The sequence below is a fragment of the Podarcis cretensis genome, assembly GCF_951804945.1.
Source record: "Podarcis cretensis genome assembly, chromosome: 12".
Lineage (NCBI taxonomy): Eukaryota > Metazoa > Chordata > Lepidosauria > Squamata > Lacertidae > Podarcis > Podarcis cretensis.
In genome coordinates, this window is record NC_137181.1 from 36,100,856 (window position 1) to 36,125,729 (window position 24,874).

General features: G+C 43.7%; 1 protein-coding gene across 1 annotated transcript; it reads left to right on the forward strand.

Annotated features, from left to right (window-relative positions):
• Positions 1 to 4,530: 4,530 nt before the first annotated feature.
• On the forward strand, positions 4,531 to 22,488 carry NPY (neuropeptide Y). Its single transcript, XM_079948252.1, has 4 exons — positions 4,531 to 4,652; positions 6,292 to 6,479; positions 19,920 to 20,000; positions 22,189 to 22,488. Exons 2-4 carry the CDS (start codon positions 6,292 to 6,294, stop codon positions 22,211 to 22,213), a joined length of 294 nt encoding a protein of 97 aa, XP_079804378.1. The 5' UTR covers positions 4,531 to 4,652; the 3' UTR covers positions 22,214 to 22,488.
• Positions 22,489 to 24,874: the final 2,386 nt, after the last annotated feature.

Here is a 24,874-nt window from a genome sequence, read left to right on the forward strand (position 1 = left end):
CGCACAGGCTAATGTCCTGGCAACTGCTGCTACTTAGGGGTCTCAAACGGATAGAATTTTAACTCCCTTTAACATATTGTTACAGCTATTAATTTCTAGTACCGAGCAACATGAGAGAAGTGATGATCAACTTCACAGTTTTCCCCATATTGTGATTTTTTTTTACATAGCACACACACACACATTGTGATATATTGTGATATATCACCATGTCAAATATTATGAAACCGTTATCACAATGTGGACATCAAACAGATTTTGGACGATGTATTGATACATCGCCCAGCCCTAGCAGTGCGCATGCATGGTGGGGGATGGAGAAAGGCACTTTTCATTTGTGACTGCATGAGGGAATTAAAAAATAAATAAAATGCCCATCTGGCTGGGTTTCCCCAGTCACTCTGGGTGGCTTGCAACAGAATATTAAAAGCAGGATAAAACATCAAACATTAAAATCTTCCCTATACAGGGCTGCCTTCAGATGTTGTTTATTTCCTTGACATCTGATGGGAGGGCATTCCACAGGGAGGATGCCACTACCGAGAAGGCCCTCTGCCTGGTTCCCTGTAACCTCACTTCTCTCAGGGAAGGAACTGCCAGAAGGCCCTCAGAGCTGGACCTCAGTATCCGGGCAGAATGATGGGGGGGGGGGAGACTCTCCTTCAGGTATACTGGAATTAAACAGTTAACCCCCTCCTCTCACCTTCTGGTCCAGACAAAAATCTTGGCTTCTGACTACTACAGTGGTACCTCTAGTTACGAACTTAATTCGTTCCGGAGGTCTGTTCTTAACCTGAAACTGTTCTTAACTAGAGACTTGCTTTCGCTGATGGGGCCTCTTGCTTGCTGCCGGCACATGATTTCTGTTCTCATCCTGGGGCAAAGTTCTCAACTTGAGGTAACTCTCCCAGGTTAGCGGAGTTTGTAACCTGAAGCGTTTGTAACCTGAGGCGTTTGTAACTCGAGGTACCAATGTATTAATGAATGCTCACCCCCAGATGCACATCATGATAATGTGTGGTCCTCAGTATGCTAGGAGTGGGGCTAGCTTTTGATTTTTTCCATAAATGATTCCAAAAAAATGCATTTGAGTCTCTTTCTCAAGCTGTCTATGTGGATGCTGCTAATACAATTTAAAAAAATCTGATGTGCATTCCTGGGTAGTACATTCTAAAATCAATGTTTTGGCTTGCAAATGCCAAGGGGTACAGTCTGTTCCTCCAAACTGCCATCAAGGTACCCTACCAGCAAAACAAGGGAGAATCTCCCCTTCCCAACTCCATCTCACGTGCCACTTTCTTATCTATCACTTTCTCCCCGCCTGATATACGTGCTGTTTCTGGTGAGGCTTCCTCACTGCTGTAAGCACATTACAAGAGTGCAAAGCAATTTATGCTCACTGTAAATAAAATGCCCTTTGCTCTGTGCTGGCTGCAACCACCTTGGAAAGAGATCTTGAGGCATAGTAAAAAGCTCACAGACAGCTCATATGTTGAAGCCATGGAAAGAAGACATTAAGGCTGCAGTATAATACAAACCAACCTCAGAGCAGACTCACACTGTACTCAGTAGGATTTCTACTGCTGTGATGAAATCTGTCTTCCAGTGGCTTCAAAGTTTTCTTCATCTGTGAAAAAAAAGGCTTCCATTTTTCTGTCTCTTCCTTGGGGAACTTTAGAATTCCTTTAGCCTCTCCGATGTCCTATGTTTTGAGGTTACCTTATACAGTGGTACCTCGGGTTACATACACTTCAGGTTACATACGCTTCATGTTACAGACTCCACTAACCCAGAAATAGTGCTTCAGGTTAAGAACTTTGCTTCAGGATGAGAACAGAGATTGTGCTCCGGTGGTGCGGCAGCAGCAGGAGGCCCCATTAGCTAAAGTAGTGCTTCAGGTTGAGAACAGTTTCAGGTTAAGTACAGACTTCTGGAATGAATTAAGTACTTAACCCGATGTACCACTGTAATGGCAAGGTGGCCAAGGAGGATGCAAGTTGTTGTTGCTTTTTTTACAGGCAACATCTATGCAGCCCTCTGCAGCCTCCCCAGCTGCCTGCACTTCCTGGTCTGAAAGAGTCCTGTGAGACCTTTCATTAGGCTATGATTGATGCTCAGGCACCTAGGAAGGCTGCAGAATATAGACCATTTGGGAGAGGATTTGTAGAATTAAAAAAACAACCCACGCAAACCCCTTGGCCACCTCAAAAGTAATGGGGAAAAAACAAACAAAGCAAAAAGCTTAGTTGGTTAGAGTGCGGTGCTGATAACGCCAAGGTTGCAGGTTCTAGCCCCGTAAGGGACAGCTGCATATTCCTGCATTGCAGGGGGTTGAACTAGATGATCCTCAGGGTCCCTTCCAACCCTATGGTTCTATGAAACTCCATTCATGAGAGTTTCACTGAATTTTCAAGTGTGATATCTTATCTCAGTTGAAGAATAGCTAAAAAAAATAAATGGAGAAGAATGAAGAAATAAACTGAAAACACCTGGTGAGTTATCACAATGCTATGAATCATTGGTGTGGCTATATTTGGAATCCAGTGTGTGGTTCTAATGTCTACACAAGGTACAGAAAACAGGATCCCAAGAACTGGAGCATCTTTCTCACACAGATAACATGCGTCAATGTCACACCTGTTCACATCTCCACATTCTATGGCGTTGATTGGAATCGGGACAAACACCAATTTGCTATTTAGCCAGTCGAAGCAATATCAACCCGAAGAATTCCTTGCCACACGTTGCATATTTCAGTGGGTGTAGTAACTGTATCCCATATACAGTACGTAACGAAAGCTTACCCTTGAAATGTGAGAGCTTTGTGTATGGAACAGCGCATGGGTGTATTCATTGCACTTTTAGAACTGTGCATCACAACACAGGTTAGTGAATGCATTTTTCCAAGGAAGCAGCCTATGTGGTCACTCCTTTCTCCATAGCTCAACGAACATCTGCTATGTTCGCAGAAGGTCTTGGGCTGATTCACTGGCAGCTCCAGGAAATGTCTCCTGTCTGAAACTGGAGAATCACTGAGAGTCCATGAGGGCAATACTGAGCTCAATGGACTAATGACTTCCCACAATTGATATATAGCTATGCACATGCATTTATGTACTCAGGACACACATCTGCCCCCCCCCCAATGGAAATTAATCTCTTGCGTCCGAAAAGTAATGTGTGAAGTCTAGGGATATGTTGGTGAAATCTGCGTGGAATGCTAAGGAGTCTTTCTTTGCCTCTCTTCAGTTGTTGGGAGCTTTGTAGACGAAATTTGGCAGAACTCACTCTTCGGATTTGTGCGTTTGCCACTCTGCAGCCGCCGCGTGGGATTACAAGAAGGGCTGAGCTCTCAGGGATCATTGTCTTCTCTGCTTCGAGATCAAAGTTGGAGTGGAAGAGGGAAAGAGGGCGGGCAGCTTTTCAGATGCCGCCTGTCAGGTCCTAGCATTTGAATCTCCTCAGTGCAAGCAGGAAAGCATTTAGTCTCCCTTTGAAGTCTACAGACTCGTGTGTGTGTGTGTGTGCGCGCGCGCGTGTGTGCACGCGCGCGCGTGTGTGTATAGCGCTATTTGCCCACCGTTCAAATCCTGCTTTGCCAACTAGACATCTGAGTGTCCCTAGTTCCCATTGATGAAATGGCTCCCCTCCATTTCTTTCTGTTTAGGGGGCATGGATGGAGTTGTTGTTGTTGTTTAGTTGTTTAGTCGTGTCCGTCTCTTCGTGACCCCCTGGGCAAGAGCACGCCAGGCACTCCTGTCTTTCACTGCCTCCCGCAGTTTGGTCAAACTCATGCTAGTAGCTTCGAGAACACCTTCCAACCATCTCGTCCTCTGTCGTCCCCTTCTCCTTGTGCCCTCCATCTTTCCCAACATCAGGGTCTTTTCCAGGAAGTCTTCTCTTCTCATGAGGTGGCCAAAGTATTGGAGCCTCAGCTTCAGGATCTGTCCTTCCAGTGAGCACTCAGGGCTGATTTCCTTAAGAGTGGATAGGTTTGATCTTCTTGCAGTCCATGGGACTCTCAAGAGTCTCCTCCAGCACCATAATTCAAAAGCATCAATTCTTCGGCGATCAGCCTTCTTGATGGTCCAGCTCTCACTTCCATACATCATTACTGGGAAAACCATAGCTTGAACAATACGGACCTTACGGATGGAGTGAGGATCCCTAAATCTCCCCAGCTTCCCGGATGCCCTAAGGAAGGAATTTGGCTCCACTAACTTGCTGCGAGTGTGTTGGTGGGGGAAATGACCAAACCAAACCAAAAACTTTCTCTGGAGTGATCGAGGGGCCTCTAGCGCCTGGCTGGAGATGGCTGAGGCAAGTCGGGCTACTCTCCCACGGACCCCTTTTCCTTCCCTCTCCCCCCTTCCCCCCTGGTCCCCCCATGTCCATGTCAAGCGATCGCCAATCCCAGGGCAGCAGGAGGGCGCAGGCGGAGAGGCGGTGATGATGGAGACGGGGGGGGGGGGGGCTCGGAGTCAGCGCTGCGTGATCGCTCGAAGCCCCTCCCGCCTGCTGGAAAAGCCATAAAAAACCTCGCCGAGGCGCGCAGCCCCACACTGGAGAGCGGAGCCACTTCGCGAAGGAAGCGACGCCCAAGCCACACTCCGGAGCAGCAGCACTGCCAGAGAACCTCAGCCACACACACGGTGAGTCCTCGTCTCCCCTCCCCACTCGTCATCTCACATCCCCATCTCTCTTGGTCTCCATTTGCCCTGCTCCTCCTAAGTTTCTCAGGACGCTTCTCTTCTCCATCTGCTAAAAGCCCCCTCTTTAGGGTTTCAGCTCGACTGTCTTTCGCTTTCCAATCTCATCGGTGCTTAAATCTGCGGAGATATTTTTTTCCTTTCTGGGTTTCCCCTCTTTTCTCCACGCGTCAAAGATTTGACGTGTTTCCAAGGCTTCTTGCAACTTTTTCTCCGCGCGCTCCTCCTTCGCGTTAGAGTTCGCTCCGGGAGAAGGCTGCTAGCCTGCACCCACTTCCTTGGGAGTAAGCCCCACTGGGATCAACGGGATTCACTTTTGAGTAGATCGGTGGATAGGGTTGTCCCACAGAATCCAATCCGTTCCAAGTCCTTAATGGCGCCAGTCCGTTTGAAAGTTCTCAGTCGCCATTCCTGGATTTTAAACTAATTTCCTTTGTGAAAATAACTTTTTCCTTCCCACGTTTGCCTGCTTTTCAGGGATAGGAGTTCCCTTCCTATGGACACTGGCTGTTTGAGCCTTTTCACTGGGAAAGGTTATGATGAACCACTAGGAGGAACACGAATGGTTGATCTGGGGCATAATAACATTTGGAGCCTATCATTGTTGTCTATTGTCTTCTAGTTCAGTGGCAGAGCAAAACACCTGCTTTTGTCCAGAATACTGAGTCAATAGTTCTTCCCCACACTGCTTATTACAAACATAAACTCCCTTCTCCAAAGGACAAAAACTTGCCAGTTCAGTGGGGTTTGTTCCTTTTTCTAAAGGAACCTTGGGGTAAGATTGTTGGGATTTCCATGATGACTTATTTATTTATTTATTTATTTATTTATTTACAAGAGAGAATTTAAGAGAGACTATAAAATAAAATAAAACCAGATAGTTGACTGAAGCAATGTACTTGGAGAAAGGATGTGAAAGCTGTTAAGCTTCCTAGATTTATTCTTTACTCAGCAGAAATGAAAGAACGACTTACGAACTCTGTAAAATCCTTTGAAGCTTTAATTAACAAACAAACATACAACCAAAAGGAATGTCGTCTAATACAGATTCTAAATATGGGAAACACAGGGCTGAATTTAGACTCCCTTACTCCGACCTGGTCCCAGAATTTATTTTCAACACCACCACGATGCAGTCTTGGAGCATGTCTTGAGTGATTAATTTTACTTAGCTATTTAAAAGATGTCTATGCCCCCTTCATCATTATTTTTTCAGTGAGGGGCACAGTGCAGTCGGTTCAAACCTTCAAACCTACAAACCACACTTATCCTTCCCCATTAAGAAACTACAACCAATTGGCACATTAGGTGGTCATTTGTCTTGTTCTCCAAGCAGACCCAACTCCCAGCAAGTCTTGCTTTAGAAGAAATTTAGCCAAGGACAGACAACATTCCATAAATCAGAGTAGTTTTGCTAGTTGATGGGTTCTTCTGAATACAACAAGGGACCGGGGACCACTCGTTTCACTGTCTTTTTGCCTCTGCCCCCAAAACAATGGTTAGCGAGAAACATTTAATGTGATGCTTTCTGCCTTGCCTTGCCTCACCCTTCCACCCGGCATACCTCCCTGGTGTCCTACAGATGCAAGGGATGATGCGGTTATGGCTGTCTGCAATGACGCTTGCCCTGTGCCTGCTGATCTGCCTGGGGACTCTGGCAGAAGCGTATCCATCCAAACCGGACAGCCCTGGTGAGGATGCTCCTGCAGAAGACATGGCCAGATACTACTCGGCACTGAGGCATTACATCAACCTCATCACACGACAGAGGTAGGTGCCAAAAGGGGGGGGGGGCATCGCCACCGTCACTCTGGGTGGCAAGAGCGACGTCATGGTTAAGGACACCTACCACGTATCACAGATCCATTATACGACTGCCGGATGCGATACAATGTTAGTTCTTCATGGTGAGTTTCATCAGGGGTGGCTAACCTGTGCCCAACCCCAAATGTTGTTGCACCCTCGCTCCCATCAGCATTGTCAATGGTCAGGGATGATGGGAGTTGTCATCCAACATGATACGGAGGACCATAGGTTAGCCACCCCTGATTTATAGCCTGCCCAAGTCCAGAATGTGCAATGCCCGTAGGAAGATCTACATATTTGAAGGGCTCCCAGCCTCATTCTAGTGCAGACACCCCCAAACTCGGCCCTCCAGATGTTTGGGGACTACAACTCCCATCATCCCTAGCTAACAGGACCAGTGGTCAGGAATGATGGGGATTGTAGTCCCAAAACAGGTGGAGGGCCAAGTTTGGGGATGCCTGTTCTAGTGGCACACCACTCATCCCGCATGGAAATATAAAAATGAAAAATGCAGCCTATTGCTTATTTTTTACCTAGAATTGCTATTAGGTCCTACTTTGTTGTGTAGAAAGGCAACATTATTATTATTATTATTATTATTATTATTATTATTATTATTACCATTGCACATTTGACACTACTGCAGCACTATGGCAGGACAAGCTGTACCTGGTGAACATCTTCCCTTCTATGTACTCAACAATTAAATAAATGCATAGGATCCTAAAACCTATAGCAAACTCAGGGGTGTTTGCATACTTGCTATTTGCTCATCCCTTTACTTCTGGGAATCCAGATGTTGTGTTCATGCATTTTTTCTATTATCACCCTAATCCTTCCTCGTTCCTAATAGTGATCATCTGTTGCAATTTAAGCAGACAGCTGTTCCTCATAGTTGCAATGCAATAGTTCAGGTGCGAAGCAATGCTATTATTTCTCCCTCAGTGGCTGTGCAGTTGGTGCTGTTGATGATGACTGGCTAATCTCAGCCCTCAAGGGGCAACTGATGTTTCATTTTCACTTCATTTCACTTTTAATTTGTATACTGCCTTTCTGTATTGCTATACTCAAGGCAGTTTACAAAAAATAAAAGACCACACACTTTATGATAATTTGTTCCAATACAAACAATGCCATAATAAAAACACAATAAGCAACTTATATCAAATAAAGTAATATTCAATAATCCATCAGAATAAAAATAACTCTCAAAATACCAGCAAATAATAATTAGACAGAAATCCACTCTTAACAATTACATTACATAATTACTAAACAATAATCAATAAAAATAACTGCAAGTCACAATGCACAAAAAAACACAATACATACAAAACCATGTAAATTTGTAAATGGATCAAACTGAGAAACAAAGACACGCACTTTAAGAAATTATTTTTAACCTGGAGCTTCCCAGATGTTGTTGGACTACAACTCCCATCATCCCTGACCATTGGCCAAGCTGGAGAGGGTAGATGGGTGTTGAATTCGCACATCTGGAGAGTACCATATTGGATACCCCTGGTGTTCACCGTGGGAAGCAAAGCCTCTTCCAAACCACTGTCATCTTCTAAAACTCCCTCCCCCTTCATTCCAGCTTAATGGCGGTATCTATAAATGTAAGGACTAGAAGCCTGAGACTTGTTGCAGAAAGTGCAGGGCAGGATATTTGTTCCATACGTTCATAATTTGAATAAACAATTATAGGCTTGGACTGTTTAATGTTCCATGTGCAAAAAATGCCATTTAGCAACCTCTCTGGGAAGCTGGTCACAGGGGCATGCATTATGGAAATGTTTCATTCATTCTCCAATGACACTTATTCCCCGCCTGTGTTCCTATAGTAGAGGAGCCTCGTGCTGCCTTAGATCCAGCAGGTTCAGAAACTTGATCCATTCAGTCAAACAGTTCAAACGTTTTTGTTTAGGCAAGCAGTAGATTTAAAAAAATAAAATAAAATAAGGTTTTGGGTTTTTTAAAAAAACAACTTTGGATTATATATCCCTTTTTCTGATGCACTTATTGGACTATTTTGGATAAATTTTGTCTTATATTTTATAGTAATTAATGGTTTCATTGTTCTCCACTTTTAAAGTGTTTTTTGTTAAAAAGTGGATTTTTTAAAAATGGAAGGAGAAGAAATTAAATATATTCAGTTACAGGCCTTTAGAATGTATGTATGATAAAGATTAGGCTGGAATATCCTTTTAGGAAAAGGGAAAAAAAGATTGCATCCTGGTCGATGGGAGAGAGATATTCTTCTGTCGCATCAATTTCAGAGTTCAAATAAAAACTAAAATTCCCAGGAATAATCTCTCCATTTGGATGCCCACAATAACTTAATTCAAATGGTCATTAGATGTTGTCCCATTTAGTCCCAGGAAGTGATTACAACACAGTCCAGGTTTGGTTCATGTCCTAATTGAGTTACTATTCAAACCAGAGGAGATAGTTTTAATTAGGTTGCCACTGGTTCTGTGCTCTCACAGTTGGGGGGGATTGAATTAGAAGGCAGAATGATCATTTCATCTTGTTAAAGACGCCTTAGCAAACTGGTAACTTAGTGTCTGTGCAATAAAATATGCCCCCCCTAAAAAGCCCCCCGATGAAGAGCCCACTGGAAAGTTTCTCCTCTTATCAAAAGGAGTTTAATGGCATGTGCTCACAAGAATAAGTCTACCGTGTGAGCCAATGGATTTTAGATATAACAAGCACAATTTCCAGTAATCGTTGCAATTTTTTCAGGTATATTTACTATTGCCTGTATTCACTCGTCCTTTTATTTTTATCACATCTCTCCATGTGTTCATGCAAAGAGCAAGTCAGGATTGTTCTTCTGGACAATCCAGCCTTGTGTGAAAATCCAGCCCTTTGTAGGGTTTGGTATTTGAAGAGCTCCAAAAAAAAGGAAAAGAAAAGAGGAACAGATTGTGGTACTGTAAGAAAATTACATATATGCCGCATACTGGAATTGCGTGTGGGAGAGAAATTCGGTTCATATTTTAATGCAAATCTACCTGATTCACATTTCCGAAAGCAACCCGTGAATTGAAATGTAGCTATCCTTTGAAATGTGATTTTTTTTAAAAAAGGATTTTGCAATGCCAAAACACGTACCTGAAAATGGTGTATTAGGTGAGAGTGTGCATAAACTCGCATACGTTAGTGAAAAAAGATTACAAAATTGCATTATAAAACTGCATACAAAAATGTCTATATTAGGAGAAAGGTACACCGAACGTGTTGACAAAAATATTTGCCAGACTGATGCAGAAATGTGGTGGGCAGAACATAATAGTGGAAAAATTAGGAACAGAGAGAAACTGAAATTGACCGATTTGTCCATCTCTGGTCAGAAGAGCCAGCTCCTCATCACTGTGTGTGTTGTGAAAAAATGAGAAATGAAGGAAGAGAAAAGGAGCTAACTGTATTTCTTTATTAACTTGAAAAAGGAATACTGTGCAGCATTTTAACACTAGATAAGGAATCATTCCTTAATAAGGAACAAATAGCAAAGCATTTAGAAGCAATGGAGTAAGAGCTGTTCAACAGTGGAACTGGCTCCCCTGGGACTCCCCTTCTTTGGAGATTTCTAAGCAGAGGTTGGATGGCCCTCTGTCATGGATGCTTTAGTTGAGATTCCTGCATTGCAGCGGTTGAACCAGAGGACCCTTGGAGTCCCTTTCAATGTTACAATTTTATGATTCAGATTAATTGATTCCACATCAAAGTGCCAGGCATAAGAAGAGAATTGGTTTAATGGCGGCGCGCAGAGACGCTGCGGCTCAGTGCTCTCCTTTTGTTTTCAGCGTTTTGTTTTGTTTTCAGTGTTTTGTTTTCATTATTTTTACTTGTTCTGAGTATGTTTGGCCGGGCAAGAAAGATTTATAGTAGGCAGGAACTTCTGAAGGTCGGGTTACAGTGTGAACAAGCTGTGAGAGCTGATTATTTTCGCCCAGATAACGCTCCTGTGGGAGTAGCCAGGCCACCGGGCTCTCCATGGATTACTATGCCTCCAGGGAGGAGGCGAAGGCGGCGTAGAGACAGGAGGCAAAGGCGGGGTTGTCGGGCCGGCGTCCTGGTAAGATTGCAGAGGAGTCCATCTAAACCACCACTCCCTAGCATATTTCTTGCTAATGTGAGATCTCTTGCCAACAAGATGGATGAATTGAGGCTGCTGGCAGCAAAGAACAGTCTCGTAAAAGATTGCTGCGTCTTATTTGTCATTGAGACATGGCTTCAACCGTCCATACCAGACACGGCTATTCAGTTGGAAGGCTGTGTGGTACATCGTCATGACCGAGGCATGGACTTCGGAAAAACCAAAGGAGGGGGGCTGTGTGTATATGTGAACAAATGCTGGTCCAATAATTCTAAGACCGTGGGCAGTTACTGTTCACCGGATTTGGAATATGTGGCTGTTAAATGCAGACCAGCCTATCTCCCTAGGGAGTTTACAGCTGTTATGCTAACTGGTGTGTACGTGCCACCAGATGCCAATGCCAACTTGGCTCTGGGATGCCTGCAGAGCCTTATCAGCAGCCAGCAAGACAAGCATCCTGAAGCTGTGCACATCATTGCGGGAGACTTCAATCATGTTGAACTTAAAACAGTGCTCCCAACGCTCTATCAGCATGTGAAATGTCCCACAAGGGGGGACAAGACACTGGATAAAGTTTATTCGAATGTAAATCACGGCTATAGGGCCTTACAGCTGCCACATTTGGGCCAGTCCGACCATATGTCTCTGTTCCTGGTACCAGCATATATCCCACTCAGGAAACGGGCTCCCACAATATCAAGGACTGTTAAAATCTGGCCTGAAGGCGCTATCCACCAGCTGCAGGACTGTTTTGAGAGAACCAATTGGGATATTTTCGATCGTTCAGACCTGGAGGAGCACACGGCGGCAGTTCTGTGCTATATCAATCACTGCACAGACACTGTCACAGTAAATAAATCCATCCGGTTTTATCCCAATCAGAAACCCTGGATGAATAGAGAGGTCCAGTGCCTGTTGCGGGAAAGGAATAGGGCTTTCAGGTCGGGCGAGGTGCAGCTTTACAGTGTGGCAAGAGCAAACTTGAAGAGGGGTATTCGACGGGCAAAACTGGTCTATAGGCAGAGGATTGAGGATAATTTAAGGAGTAACAACACAAGACAGATGTGGCAGGGGATTCAGCATATTACCAACTACAAACCTAACCTTGGTGCTGTCGATGGTGACCCTTTGCTGGCGGAGGAGCTTAACTTTTTCTTTGCTCGCTTCGAGAAGGAGCCACCTGAGACGCCGGTATTACAGCCACCAGCCCATAGGGGCCCCTCATTCACTGTAGAGGAGCATGAGGTGAGACAGGTATTGAGGATGGTGAATCCGAGGAAGGCTGCTGGACCTGATGGCATCACGGGAAAGGTGTTGAAGGGCTGTGCGGATCAGCTGGCGAAGGTCTTTACTAAGATCTTCAACAAGTCCTTACACCAGTCTATTGTCCCACCCTGCCTGAAGTCGTCAACTATTGTTCCTCTGCCTAAAAAATCTACAATCAGTAGTTTGAACGACTACAGACCAGTTGCACTGACTCCAATCATCATGAAGTGTTTTGAGAAACTGGTGCGCCGTCATATAATTTCCTGTCTTCCATCAACTTTTGACAACTACCAGTTTGCATACAGGGCAAATAGATCCACGGAAGACGCTATCACTATCACTCTCCATGCTGCTCTGTCCCATCTGGAGCAGCCGGGGAGTTATGTGAGGCTGCTGTTTGTGGATTTTAGCTCTGCTTTTAACACTATCCTCCCCCATAGACTGGTGTCCAAGCTAGAGGCGATTGGACTCTCCAACTCCACCTGTCTCTGGGTTTTGGATTTTTTGTCAGAACGTTCTCAGAGGGTTAGAGTGGGGTCACATATGTCCACAGCCCTTAGCCTTAACACCGGCTCACCACAGGGTTGTGTGTTGAGTCCCCTGCTCTATACTCTCTATACGTATGATTGTACAGCCATCTATCCCAGCAACAAAATCATCAAGTTTGCTGATGACACTACGGTGGTGGGGCTCATTTCAGGAGGGGATGAGTCCGCCTATCGGGACGAGGTGGAGCGGCTTTGTGTTTGGTGTGGAGAGAACAATCTGGCTCTTAATACGGCTAAGACCAAGGAATTGGTGGTGGATTACAGGAAAAAAAAGGCGGACATTCAGCCCTTGTATATCAAAGGGGAACGGGTGGAGAGGGTGGCGGAATTCAGGTTTTTGGGAGTGACTATCGATCAGGGCATGACTTGGAGCGCAAATACCACTGCTCTGGTGAAGAAGGCCCAGCAGAGAATTTATTTCCTCAGACTTTTAAAGAAGAACAATCTGAGTGAGAGACTGCTGGTGTCCTTCTACCGAGGCTCCATAGAGAGCATTCTCACATACTGTATTTGTGCCTGGTTCTCCAGTTGTACAGCTAGGAAGAGGAAGGTGCTCCAGAAGGTCATAACCACAGCCCAAAGGATTATTGGTCATCCTCTCCCATCTTTGGAAGAACTGTACGGTTCCCGTTGTCTTAGGAAAGCAAACAACATCCTGCAGGATGCATCTCACCCGGGATACAGTCTGTTTGCACTACTGCCTTCTGGCAGGAGATATAGAAACATCAAGTCAAGGACAAATAGACTGAAAAATAGTTTCTATCCAAGAGCTGTGGCCTTTTTAAATGCTGTAACTCGATAGTGTGACCTGGGAGTTTGATGGGTGTGGGTGTGGGTGTGGCTGGAATGTGGTTTGTTTGGTTGTTGTTGTTGTTTTGCTTTTGTTGTTTTTAAGGGATGGCATCCAATTTCGTTGCACTTGTGCAATGTTGCACTTGTGTAATGACAATAAAGAATCTATCTATCTATTGCAGCGGTTGAACCAGAGGACCCTTGGAGTCCCTTTCAATGTTACAATTTTATGATTCAGATTAATTGATTCCACATCAAAGTGCCAGGCATAAGAAGAGGACGAAGTGAGAAAATGTGTTTCCACCAGTATATTTTGTCTGTCAGACCACTTCTACAGAAGACTTTGGGGGGAAAATGCCCTTAGCTTTCCGTTCACAATTTCTGCTGTATGTAAATATTAATCCTGGATAGAAAACAGGCCGTTTTTTGAAGTGAAATGCAGATTACAACCAGCGTAAGTGGTACATTTCCATTAATTGAAACAAAACCTGATTTAAGCCTTGCATGTGAAAAGGTTTTAAGAGAGGATGGAATGCACCACTTTTCAACAAAGAACACCCATAAGGCAAACGAGAAACAAATGGGAATACCAAACCTCTGTCTGTTTCAAGCCCTCATCTCCTTTTGTAGAAGAAGACACAAGCTGGAGGAGAAAGATCCATGCCTTGCTACATCTCTAGCAATTCAGGATCTCAGCCCTGCGTCCCTCTGTTCCTTTGATAGGATCCAAGTGAACAGGCTACAAGGTTTGGGGCTTTATGGGAAAAAGGAGAGCAAAGGTGGATGTGACTCATGTTTGCCAAATTGTGCATAGCGTAGGGAAAGCAGAATGGGAGATATTTTTCTTACTCTCACATAATGAACAGCCCAGATCACTCAACGAAGCTGAATGCTGAAAGACTGAGGGCATAGTTGAGCTATGGAATTCATTGCCACAAGATGCAGTGATGGCTGCCAACTTTGATGGCTTTAAAAAAAGGCAATCAAAAAACTTCAGGAGGTGGGGGGCATGATCAGGCTCTCAGTGGTGACTAACCATGATGGCTATATACCGCCTTCAGTGTTGAAGGTGGTATCGTGATGAGAGGATCCTGAGAAGATCCTGAGTGGGAGAGTGCCACTCTGCTCAAGCCCTCCTTGTGGGCTTCCTATGGGTGTTTGGTTGGTAGATGCAAAAGCAGATTGCTGGACTTGATGGGCCTCTGGTCTGATTCATCTCTCATCTGAGTGTTTCCCACAGTGGGAGATGACGCAACAGAGAGAGGGGAGAAGCTGGCTTTCCAACCATCCTCTGTGCCTTGTTTGGTTTCTAAAAATCACCTATACAGGCTTAGGGCTGTAATATCTGAGGAACAGCCAGACCAGCAACATACAGAAATTGTCAGGAGTTCAGCCTACACTCGAGTAGGACCTTGGCAGAGACACATGCCTGACTGGCATGTTCTCTCCTTCCTGGTCTTTCATTCAGGAGCTTCAAAAGCTTTCTTCAGCCCAAACATCACAGCGACTGATGCCAACTGACATCGGCACACTTAGGGATCTGCACAGTTTGTGCATCATGCGTGACAGACCTCAGCAACTCAGCATTTTGGCTAATCTATTTTATTTACATGTAAACACACACGGAGCACTACAACATGGCTCCTTCTTTCTCTAGCATCAGACAGCAAAGAGAAAAATAACAAAGGACAATGGTCCCACTTCACGGAACACAGTAACACAAACATCCTGTTTCCGTCACTTCCCACTCTGTGGAGTCAAAACATATACGGTCATGTGAAAGACAACAATCCCATGACTGCAGTCATGGAGCAGGAATTCTAACAGAAATAACCCATTTAATCCCCATAATGCAGGGCCTTCTGGTGTGTACATTGTGAACGTACCCTCTGAGGGATTTCTATGTGCCAAATATCTTACACCATGAGAAATATCTCAAAAGCGTTTCTTACAACAGAACATTCAAATACCCCTTACCAGCATCAAGAAGAGTGTGCCCCCCAAAAAACACACTGGTAGATTTTTGCAGCTCAAAAGCTTTGCTTTCAGCCCACCCCACAGCCTCTTCCTTCTCCCCATGTGACGTGGCTCAGCATCACTCTAGCAGTTCATGAAACTCCAGCAGTGCCTGTCAGTGATGTTGGATTTGTGACGTCGGCTGCGTTCACACCACACATTCAAGGCCTATTTAAAGCACATGTTTTCTGCAACATAATGTACGGTATATTTGTGTGTTGCAACATGCATTTTTGTGCTCCCCCCTCCTGACCTATGCACAGTCTTGTGCCTGTCTTTGGGTTGGAGAACTGCACCATAACATCAGAGGAGAGAACATAAGAAGACCCTGCTGGAGTAGGCCAATGGCCCATCTAGCCCCACATCCTTTTCACACAGTGGCCAACCAAATGCCTGTGAGAAGCCCCCATGCAAAACCCACTTCTGTGGTTTCCAGCAACTGGAATTTAGAAGCTTTGCTGTCTCAGACAGTGGAGGCAGTGTGAGCTGGAAAACACAGCTGCGTCACATTCAGTTGGCCTGTTGGTTCAGGAACTGTGAATTGCATAGTGAAGCGAATCAAATTTCGTCCAGATCCCTGGCAATCGTTCCACAAATAACATGACCATCTGAATCCACCTCTAGCAAAAGCATCTTGCCACCGTTGGTTCTTTTGGAAAACTGAACTAGAGATCAAAACAGTCATTGGCTGCCATCCTAAGCAGCAACATACCTAGGAGGAGTAAACCCCATGGAATTCAATAGAACTTCTTTCCGAGTCAACAGACAAAGGGTTGGTTAGGGTTATTCACTCATGAGATGATGTAAAAAAAACAAAAACACAACAACCCACAGGCAAAGGTAGGTTTCCAGTTTGTTCTTTTAAAAATAGTTCCATAAGACTCCTTGTTGAACCAGGCAGAGGAGGGCCTTCTTGGTAGTGGCGCCCGCCCTGTGGAAGGCTCTCCCTTCAGATGTCAAGGAAATAAACAACTATCTGACTTTAGAAGACCTCTGAAGGCAGCCCTGTTTAGGGAAGCTTTGAATGTTTGATGTTGTTGCTTTTTTATTATTGTTACTGGTGTTCTGTTGGGAGCTGCCCACAGTGGCTGGGAAAACCCAGCCAGATGGGTGGGGTATAAATAATACATTATTATTATTATTATTATTATTATTATTATTATTATTATGTTAAAACAAATTATGTCATGATGAGGGGTGAATTCTAGAGAACACATCTGTTCTGGGACTGCAAGATGCAACCCAACAAATGAACCGAGTCTCATGGTATTAGAGCTGTTTTCCCCCTTTTAAATTGGGGTCCTGGTTTATGGCATTCAAGCAAGAGTGGGTGGCAATTTTGCTTGAATTCCATTATATTTACTGCAGCTGAATCTCCTCTTTATTGTGAAAGACATCATCCAGAAGTACTATTAATTGACATCAACGAGGGTTTTGGCTCATAATGGGCGGCAGGATCAGAGTCTTAATTTGGTAAACTAATATAAAAAGCCCAGGCATTTTCCTTAAGGATATTAACTCATTCTATCGCTGAAGCTCTGGCCATGTCTCAATTCACTGGAGAAAGGAAGCAGAAGCAAGCCTCAGATCATTTGGGGCTAGAGGAACATTTAAGTTTAGCATTATGCTTCATTAAATTATTGTCTGGGTGGCTGATTAAAGCAGCTGGTTCTCTTCAGATTCTTCACTTCAGAAATGCTTTGTCTGTATGGCATAAAGAAATCTCATTGGCTAAATGCAAAAGGGAATGCCTTCATTATAGTGAAGCTAGTATGTACAATTGCAATGGGGATTTTTTTTTTTTAATATTGAAAATAGGTTATTGGAAACGCAGAAAGAAGACTTATTTTATTGAGTCAGACCACTGGTCCCTGTAGTTCAGTATTATCTGCTACCCAGACTGACAGTGGCTCTCCAAGGTTTCAGATATAAGCTTCCCAATGGCTGCAGGAGCTCTCTGAGCTCAAGCAGAAACCGTGTTGGACGTTCGGCTTCCGAAAAACGTTCACAAACAGGAACACTTACTTCCAGGTTTGTGGTGTTTGGGAGTTGATTTGTTCGGCAACTATGCCATTCAGGAACGAAGGTACCACTGTAGCTCTTTTTGAGCCTACCTAGCAAAGTTGGGGATTGAATCTAGGATGTTTTTCAAGCAGTGCATGTGCTGTATCACTGAGCTATGGGCCTTCCTGTGCCATTAACATGATCGTGTCCATCAATGGTCAAATGATACAAGCAGGGGATGTTTATCACCATCTTGTCCTGTTTTTGAGCTCCCCAGGATCTTCTGACTGGGTTTTTTTTTTTAGTCCTCTGGAGACAGTTTATTGGGCTTAGTTAGACTTTGTTCTACAGTACCACGGGAATTCTAATACAGTGGTACCTCCGGTTGTGGATGGGATCCGTTCCGGAGGTCTGGTTGGATCCCAAGGTTTCCACAACCTGAGGACCGCTTCTGCGCATGCGCGCATGGCAAAACCTGGTAAAATACTTTCGGGTTTGCCGCTTTCACATCCCAAAGTTTACGTAACCGGAGGTACATGTTTAATAATTTGTACTTCTGCCCTCTCAGGTATGCCACACTTTAAACCCCCCCCCCAAAGTCTAGAGGGTTTTAAAATTCTGTCTTTCAGCCTCTGCTCCCTCTCTGGAAAATAGGAACTTTGGTTTCTGTAAGACTGAATGATATATGGCATACATATTACTTATAGTAACACACTCAAAACCTAACCTCCCTCCCTCCCTGACTCCCTCCCTCCTTCCCAGGCTTGTTGTGAGGAAGATGGAATTATGTGATCAGCCTGGGCTCCTTGAGGGAAGGATGGGTTTGGGGTTTTTTTTAACGCAACAAATAAAATAGGGCAAATATGTTCTAATAGAAGTGAGCAATAGCTCAGTTGGTTAGAGCATGGTGCATGGTTGCAGGTTTGATACGATACAATAATCTTTATTGTCATTGTCCCATACAGAACAACGAAATTGAAAAAAATCTACATCAGACATTCAAAAACCAACAAGCCTGCTATCCCAGCCTGGTTAACCCCCTAAAAACTCTGATACCCCATAATTAAATACAATATACTCCCACAGAGACTACCTTACACTGCGTTTAAAACCAAAATCGCGTTTGGATAAAAACTGTTTCTCAGGCAGCTAGTCCTAGTCTTTATAACCCCGTACCTTCTTCCAGAAGGCAGAAGGTGAAAGACATCATCTCCAGGGTGCTTACTATCCTATTCTCATATGGGACAGCTGCATATTCCTTCATTGTAGGGGGTTGGACTAGATGACCCTCAGGGTCCCTTCCAACGCTACAGTTCTGTGATTTTGGAGCAGCTGTTTCACGCAGCCACTGCTGGAAAGTGGAGAACAGCTGGAAGATGGTGGAGGAGCTGGGAGAGTCATGTGCAGGGCCAGCCCAAGACATTTTGGCACCTGGCGAGAACCACAGAATGCCACTTCCTTCCCCTGCCAGTTTAGTAAGAGGGAGGCAATGGTGTTGAAGAAAGTTTGCTTTATCTGAGAAAAGTACAAAGCCAGCCTTCTGAACGCAACTCCCAACACTGTGTAGCCCTCCCAACACTCTTCGCAGTCTGTATTCCTCACACAATGAAGCACACAAAAGTCAAGGTGTAGTGTTTTGTGCCCTCTGGAAATTTCAAGCAGTTACATTTTTTAGCATTCTGATTGTTATGTACCAAGGAACATTGTGAATTTTATCTGCGTGAGTTAGATGCTTTCAGTTTTTTCCTCTGTCTGTGTCACGTCTTTGAACAAAGTGTCCCTTGTTGAATAAGGTGTTGCGTTGTGTTTTTTTTTTTAAAAAGCTCTGTCTTACCAATCACTCCCCCACTAACAAATAAATAAATTCAGCTCTATAGGGGATTAGACCAAGAAAATTGGTAAGTGGCTTTAGTCAGTGCTTTTATTCTAGAAATATAAGTGTTGGTACTTACCATGAAGTTGTTACAGTAAGTGCTACACTTTTAACCAGTGCTTTTCATCTCAGGAAAAAAAAGTGCCGGTACTGCGTACCCTTGAATACATCCTGAAAAAAAGCACTGGTTTTTAGTAATGCATGACTTCTCTTCTGCACAGTACCCAACGCATTGTTAGCAAGCTATAATAGCTGCCTCACCAGACAGTTTTGTTGAGAAGCAAAACTCAAATTAGTTGACTTGCACTAATTCTTTAGCCATGCTCACCACACCAGGATAACGACAAAACTGAAAGTGCAGACTATTGGAACCAACTTGATAACAGCTTGTGACTTGTGGGGAGGGGTGGAGAAGAAAGCACAAGAGTTCAATGCTACGGCCAGGAGGCTATTGCTGTGGCTTCACCCCCCCCCAGATGATCGTCTTCTGGTCTAGTAACATCTGGGTGGGCATCTGTTCTGGGGTCTCAGGCAGGGGTCTTTCACATTGGTTGCTATCTGATCCTTTTAGTGGAGATGTCAGGAAGATGCCTACAAGCAGCAGATGTGCTTCTACCACAGAACTATGGCCTTATGTGTGTTCACACTGCATTATATGGGAAATTTGAGGAATGTGCTGTGTGGTTGAAGCACCAAATAACACATTTGACTGGTTTAATCCTTGTCATGTTTTTACATTGAAATGTTTCAACTTAATCTGTTTTGAAGATACTTCTTTTTAAAAAACAAAACTGATTTAACAGGTATGGAAAGCGATCCAGCCCAGAGACATTGCTCTCCGACCTCTTGTTGAGAGAAAGCACAGAAAATATTCCTAGATCTAGGTATGTATAAAAGTCATTTTGTGATCATTATTATCACTGAGTTGCTTAAGCTCTTGCTCTAAACTACCAACCCTTCTTTATGTAAAAAAAAATAAATTGAACAAATAAGAGGTTAATTTTTACTTTGCACATTCTAGAACCGTATCCAGTTCTGGACCCCTGCTTTAAAGCTAAAGGGCGGTGGGGGGGGGGGAGTTACTACAGAATTTGTTGAAGTTTATATTCAAAAAAATTTACATGCCAAAAAGTTTACACAAATCTTCATCAGTGTGAGACCAAATAGTAGGATCATGATGAATTACCCCACCCACAACATTGCATGCTTATCCCCCAACAACCATGAATGCCTGTAGGGAATCGGGACTTTGCATGTATAGTGGTATGCACAAGGGTTCTCCAAGATCTAGAACCACAGGGTTCCAGATCTCTGGGAAGCCTTCATGCATACAACATATACATGCGATGGTCTCCACCCTATGTATGACCATGCTGTACACACAGTTGTTGAGGAAGGAACATACATTGTCAGAAGGGGGTCTACTCAACATGACCTCACTCCTTGCTCCTATGTCAGGCATAGGCAAACTCGGCCCTCCAGATGTTTTGAAACTACAACTCCCATCATCCCTAGCCAACAGGAGTAGTGGTCAGGGATGATGGGAACTGTAGTCTCAAAACATCTGGAGGGCCGAGTTTTCCTATGCCTGTCCTATGTTGACAAACATTGAACCAAATAATGCCAGGATAGAGCTATAGATACGAGAGATTCTGCAAATGTGCTACAAATGTACAGAGTGTTACACGAAGAACTGGGCTTTAATGAATTGCAAATATCTTCTGTCTCCCTCCCTCTCTCTGAATATAATTTCATCCAAACCATCATGCAGGATGGTTGTTTAAACAGGATGATGTTCTGTCAAAGCTAAGCCAGTGGGTTCAGTGGCAGAGAGCTAAGCAAGTGCTCAAGAATTCTGTGAAAAACGCATGTTTAAAATTGGCTGAATTTGACTAACTTAAGTCCATTGGTTTCAATGGGTCTACACTAAGGAAGACTTATTCAGATACCAGTCAGTAGTGAGACTCACTTCAGAGCAAGGAACAATCCGTTATAATATAATTCAACAGTTTTTACTCCATCTAGTGCAGCTTGCAAATAATCAAACTTTAAAGGCAAAACTAGAATATTACACACACACACACACACGGAATCCAATTTTCAACACATTGTTAACAAAATAATGTGATTATCTGCAACACAGACAGAGAGAAATAAGTCTAGTTGTCAATTAATATGGTGAGCAATGCTATGTTCTATTGGTCTTTTGATTTCAAATACATTTGTTGTTTTTTGTTATTCGTGTTGCTGACTTCTATTTTTATTACATTTTTCTTTTGCTGTTGGAAAGCCACTTTGGATGGGAATTGCCCTGAGAAGTGACCAATGAATATTTTAAAGTAAATTAAAGATAAAAAAGTAACAATTCAGTTCCCAGGTGCATTTCAACCTTGTGGTCTTCTTCAATGGTATATAAACCAATGATTTTACTGGATTGGCTTCATTACAGTAGGATTAAATTCAGACGCCTAAATCAGAGTGGAAGACTCTCCTTTCCAGGAAGATGGCACATGATATATATGGGCAGGCAATGTGTCTTCCATGCCTTCCTAGGAAATTAACACCAGAGCCTTCAGACACTCGGGTCATCCTGTGTTGAACAGCATCCTCCTCTGTAAAAGTTCTTCTTGGGCTCCTCATCCATCTGTCCCTGCATCCAACAAAGCCATTGTGTGAGCAAAACATCTCCCCCTCACACCACAGAACTTCTTCTCCCTCTGTGTGCTACTGGACCCCATGTGCTCTGGGTATTTCCCAAATCTACCAGAACAGATTCAGGGCAGTGCATGTGGGAGGGTGGAGAAGGAAGAGAAGTTCTGTGGTGCAAACAGAAATTGTTCTCTTCATGGAAGGATTTCACTGGATTCAACCTAGAACATTCTTAAAATAAAACTATTATTTTCATTATTCGGTGTACAAATCTCACTTGTAACCCTCCTTGTCTATGAACTGGGTTGCACATGGTAACTCATCATATATGTCTTTGAGTGAACTTATAGTAGTCCTGAAAAAGAGTTCAAATATTTCTATTCTCTCACTGACCACCAGGATATGTTTTTCTCTGTGCTACAGGTATGAAGATCCTTCCATGTGGTGATGGGAATGAACCACCTTCAGTATTTTTCCTAGTTTTCACTTCATGTCCCATTACTAAGAAGACCATCTGGAAGTATCACACCCGCCAAATGCATGCAGCCATCGTACTGAATTCTGTAGAGTTCTCCCTCCCTTCTCCTTGTACATACATTTGTTTAAATAAATTAATTGTGCACTCCAAATGGTAACATTTTAAATGTGTGTGTCAAAAAAAGGCCCATTATAATGGGCAAGGGTTTCTTTTTTTAAAAGCTATTAAAAATGAATTACAACCTCTTTACTGTCTCAAGTAGCATGAACAACAATCATAGCACCAACTTCAGTACAGTAGTTGTAAAAAGTGACATTTGTTTGACAATTTTTCTGGCCTTGGGACTCACTTTTAATATTTATTTTATAGAACATTATTTGTTCCATTACAATTATTGCCCATGATGCAACTGAGATAAAAAAATAAAAATAAAAAAAAAATGTGGAAAGTGCATATTTTATTAATCAGTGTACAGAATATTATTTATTGCTTTGACAAATCTCTTAATATTGATAGCATTTTTAGAGGACAGAAACTTTCCCTGAGCCAGTGAATTAGACTATCAAAACCAATTTGAAAAAGTGCTCTAAACCTATTGCTGCTTTGTTTTGAAAAAAAGAACCCTTATTTTTTATTTAAGATAACAGAAGGATGAGTTTAGGAAATATTTGTGTTGCTCAAAGCATTGAACATTTAGTGCAGATCTCCACAACTAAATGGAACTAAATATAGGCCACCAGCCCTGAAGTATGGCCTGCCAGGATCCTGGTAACCCCTCCTTTTTCCTTCCTTCCTTCCTTCCTTCCTTCCTTCCTTCCTTCCTTCCTTCCTTCCTTCCACCCTGGTGGCACTACCATTCATGGCTGATGGGCTTCCATATGACCTGATGGCTCTCAAGACTCTCATTCCCAGCAGGCAAGCAAGTGCTGTCTGGAGCTGATGGGAGTTGTAGTTCAAAATATTTGGAGGGCACCAAATCGAGGGAGGCTTCTATATTTATACATACAACCACCAGGATTGGAGGCCATGTGCTTTTGAATATCAAACAGATATTGCCTTCATGTCCTGCTGGAGGGATATTCATAGATATGTGGTTGGCCATGTGGGAACAGGATGCTAGACTAGATAGGCATTTGGTCTGATCCAGTAAAGCTCTTCTTATCTTCCTGTGGCATTCTGGTCTAAACCACTGAGCCTCTTGGGCTTGCCGATCAGAACGTTAGGGTTTTGAATTCCGGCGACAGGGTGAGCTCTCATTGCTCTGTCCCAGCTCCTAACAACCTAGCAGTTCGAAAGCACACCAGCGCAAGTAGATAAATAGGTACCACTGTGGCAGAAAGGTAAATGGCATTTCCGTGCACTCTGGTTTCTGTCACGGTGTCCCGTTGCACCAGAAGCGGTTTAGGCATGCTGGACACATGACACGGAAACCTGTCTGTGGACAAACGCTGGCTCCCTTTTACCTTTTACCTTATTATGAAACAGTCTGCATTCTCCAACAATTCTCCAAGCATGGAACCTTATTTAGCCAAACGTCACCATCTGTGCAAAGGAGGGATGGAGCACCGGGCCCGGAAGAACTGTAAGTCTGTAGAAGTTTTTTAAAAAACCTTTAGAAAGCAACCTTATGCAGGGGGACAACCAGAACCATCCCATGAGAACAGAGCATATTTAGCAACCACGGAATTCCGGCTGATTATTGTGGGAAGCAGTCGTGGTCCCAAGGTGGGGCGTTTACCTGCTCTCCCATCACTGGCGTTGTTATTGCTTCCCTGGAGGTGAGGGAAGGTGGCTGTGAGATTGTTGTTGTGCAAATGCACTGGTGGAAGCATGGATTGGCTCTACTGGTGCGTTTGCAGTGTTCTGATCTCACTGCCTACTCCCCTCACCCCCGCTTGGGAAGCCGCAATGGTGCTGGTGATGGGAGGTGAGGTGAGGTGGTTGCTGCTGCCCCACTGCCTGCTACTGGGAGGGGAGATAGAGGGGACAGAGGGGAGATTGAATGGGCTGTTGTGGAAGTAGGCAGACTGCGGGTAGTTGTCTGTCTAGATCAGGGGTCAGCAAACTTTTTCAGTAGGGGGCCGGTCCACTGTCCCTGAGACCTTGTGGGGAGCCAGAATATATTTTGAAAAAATAAATGAACGAATTCCTGTGCCCCACAAATAACCCAGAAATGCATTTTAAATAAAAGCAAACATTCTACTCGTGTAAAAACACAAGGAAGGCCCCACAAATAACCCAGAGATGCATTTTAAATAAAAGGACACATTCTATTCTTTTTTTTAAATTTCTTTTTGATTTGTTTTCCCTTTTGGTTATTTAAGTGAAAAGGACACATTCTATTCATGTAAAAACACGCTGATTTCCGGATTGTCCGCAGGCTGGATTGAGTAGGCTATTGGGCCGGATCCAGCCCCGGGCCTTAGTTTCCCTACCCATGGGCTAGATCCTATACATGAAAAGTCTTCCCTGCAATGTTTTGTTGCAGGCCTTGCTCAATCAAACACTCCTACCATTTGAGGTTCGCAATGCATAATCAAAAAGATTTTACAAAATGGTGCCGTTTCCAGATACAACCGGGAATGCCACAAACTGGGAAGGTTTATGCGATATTTCCAAATGTGAAAAATT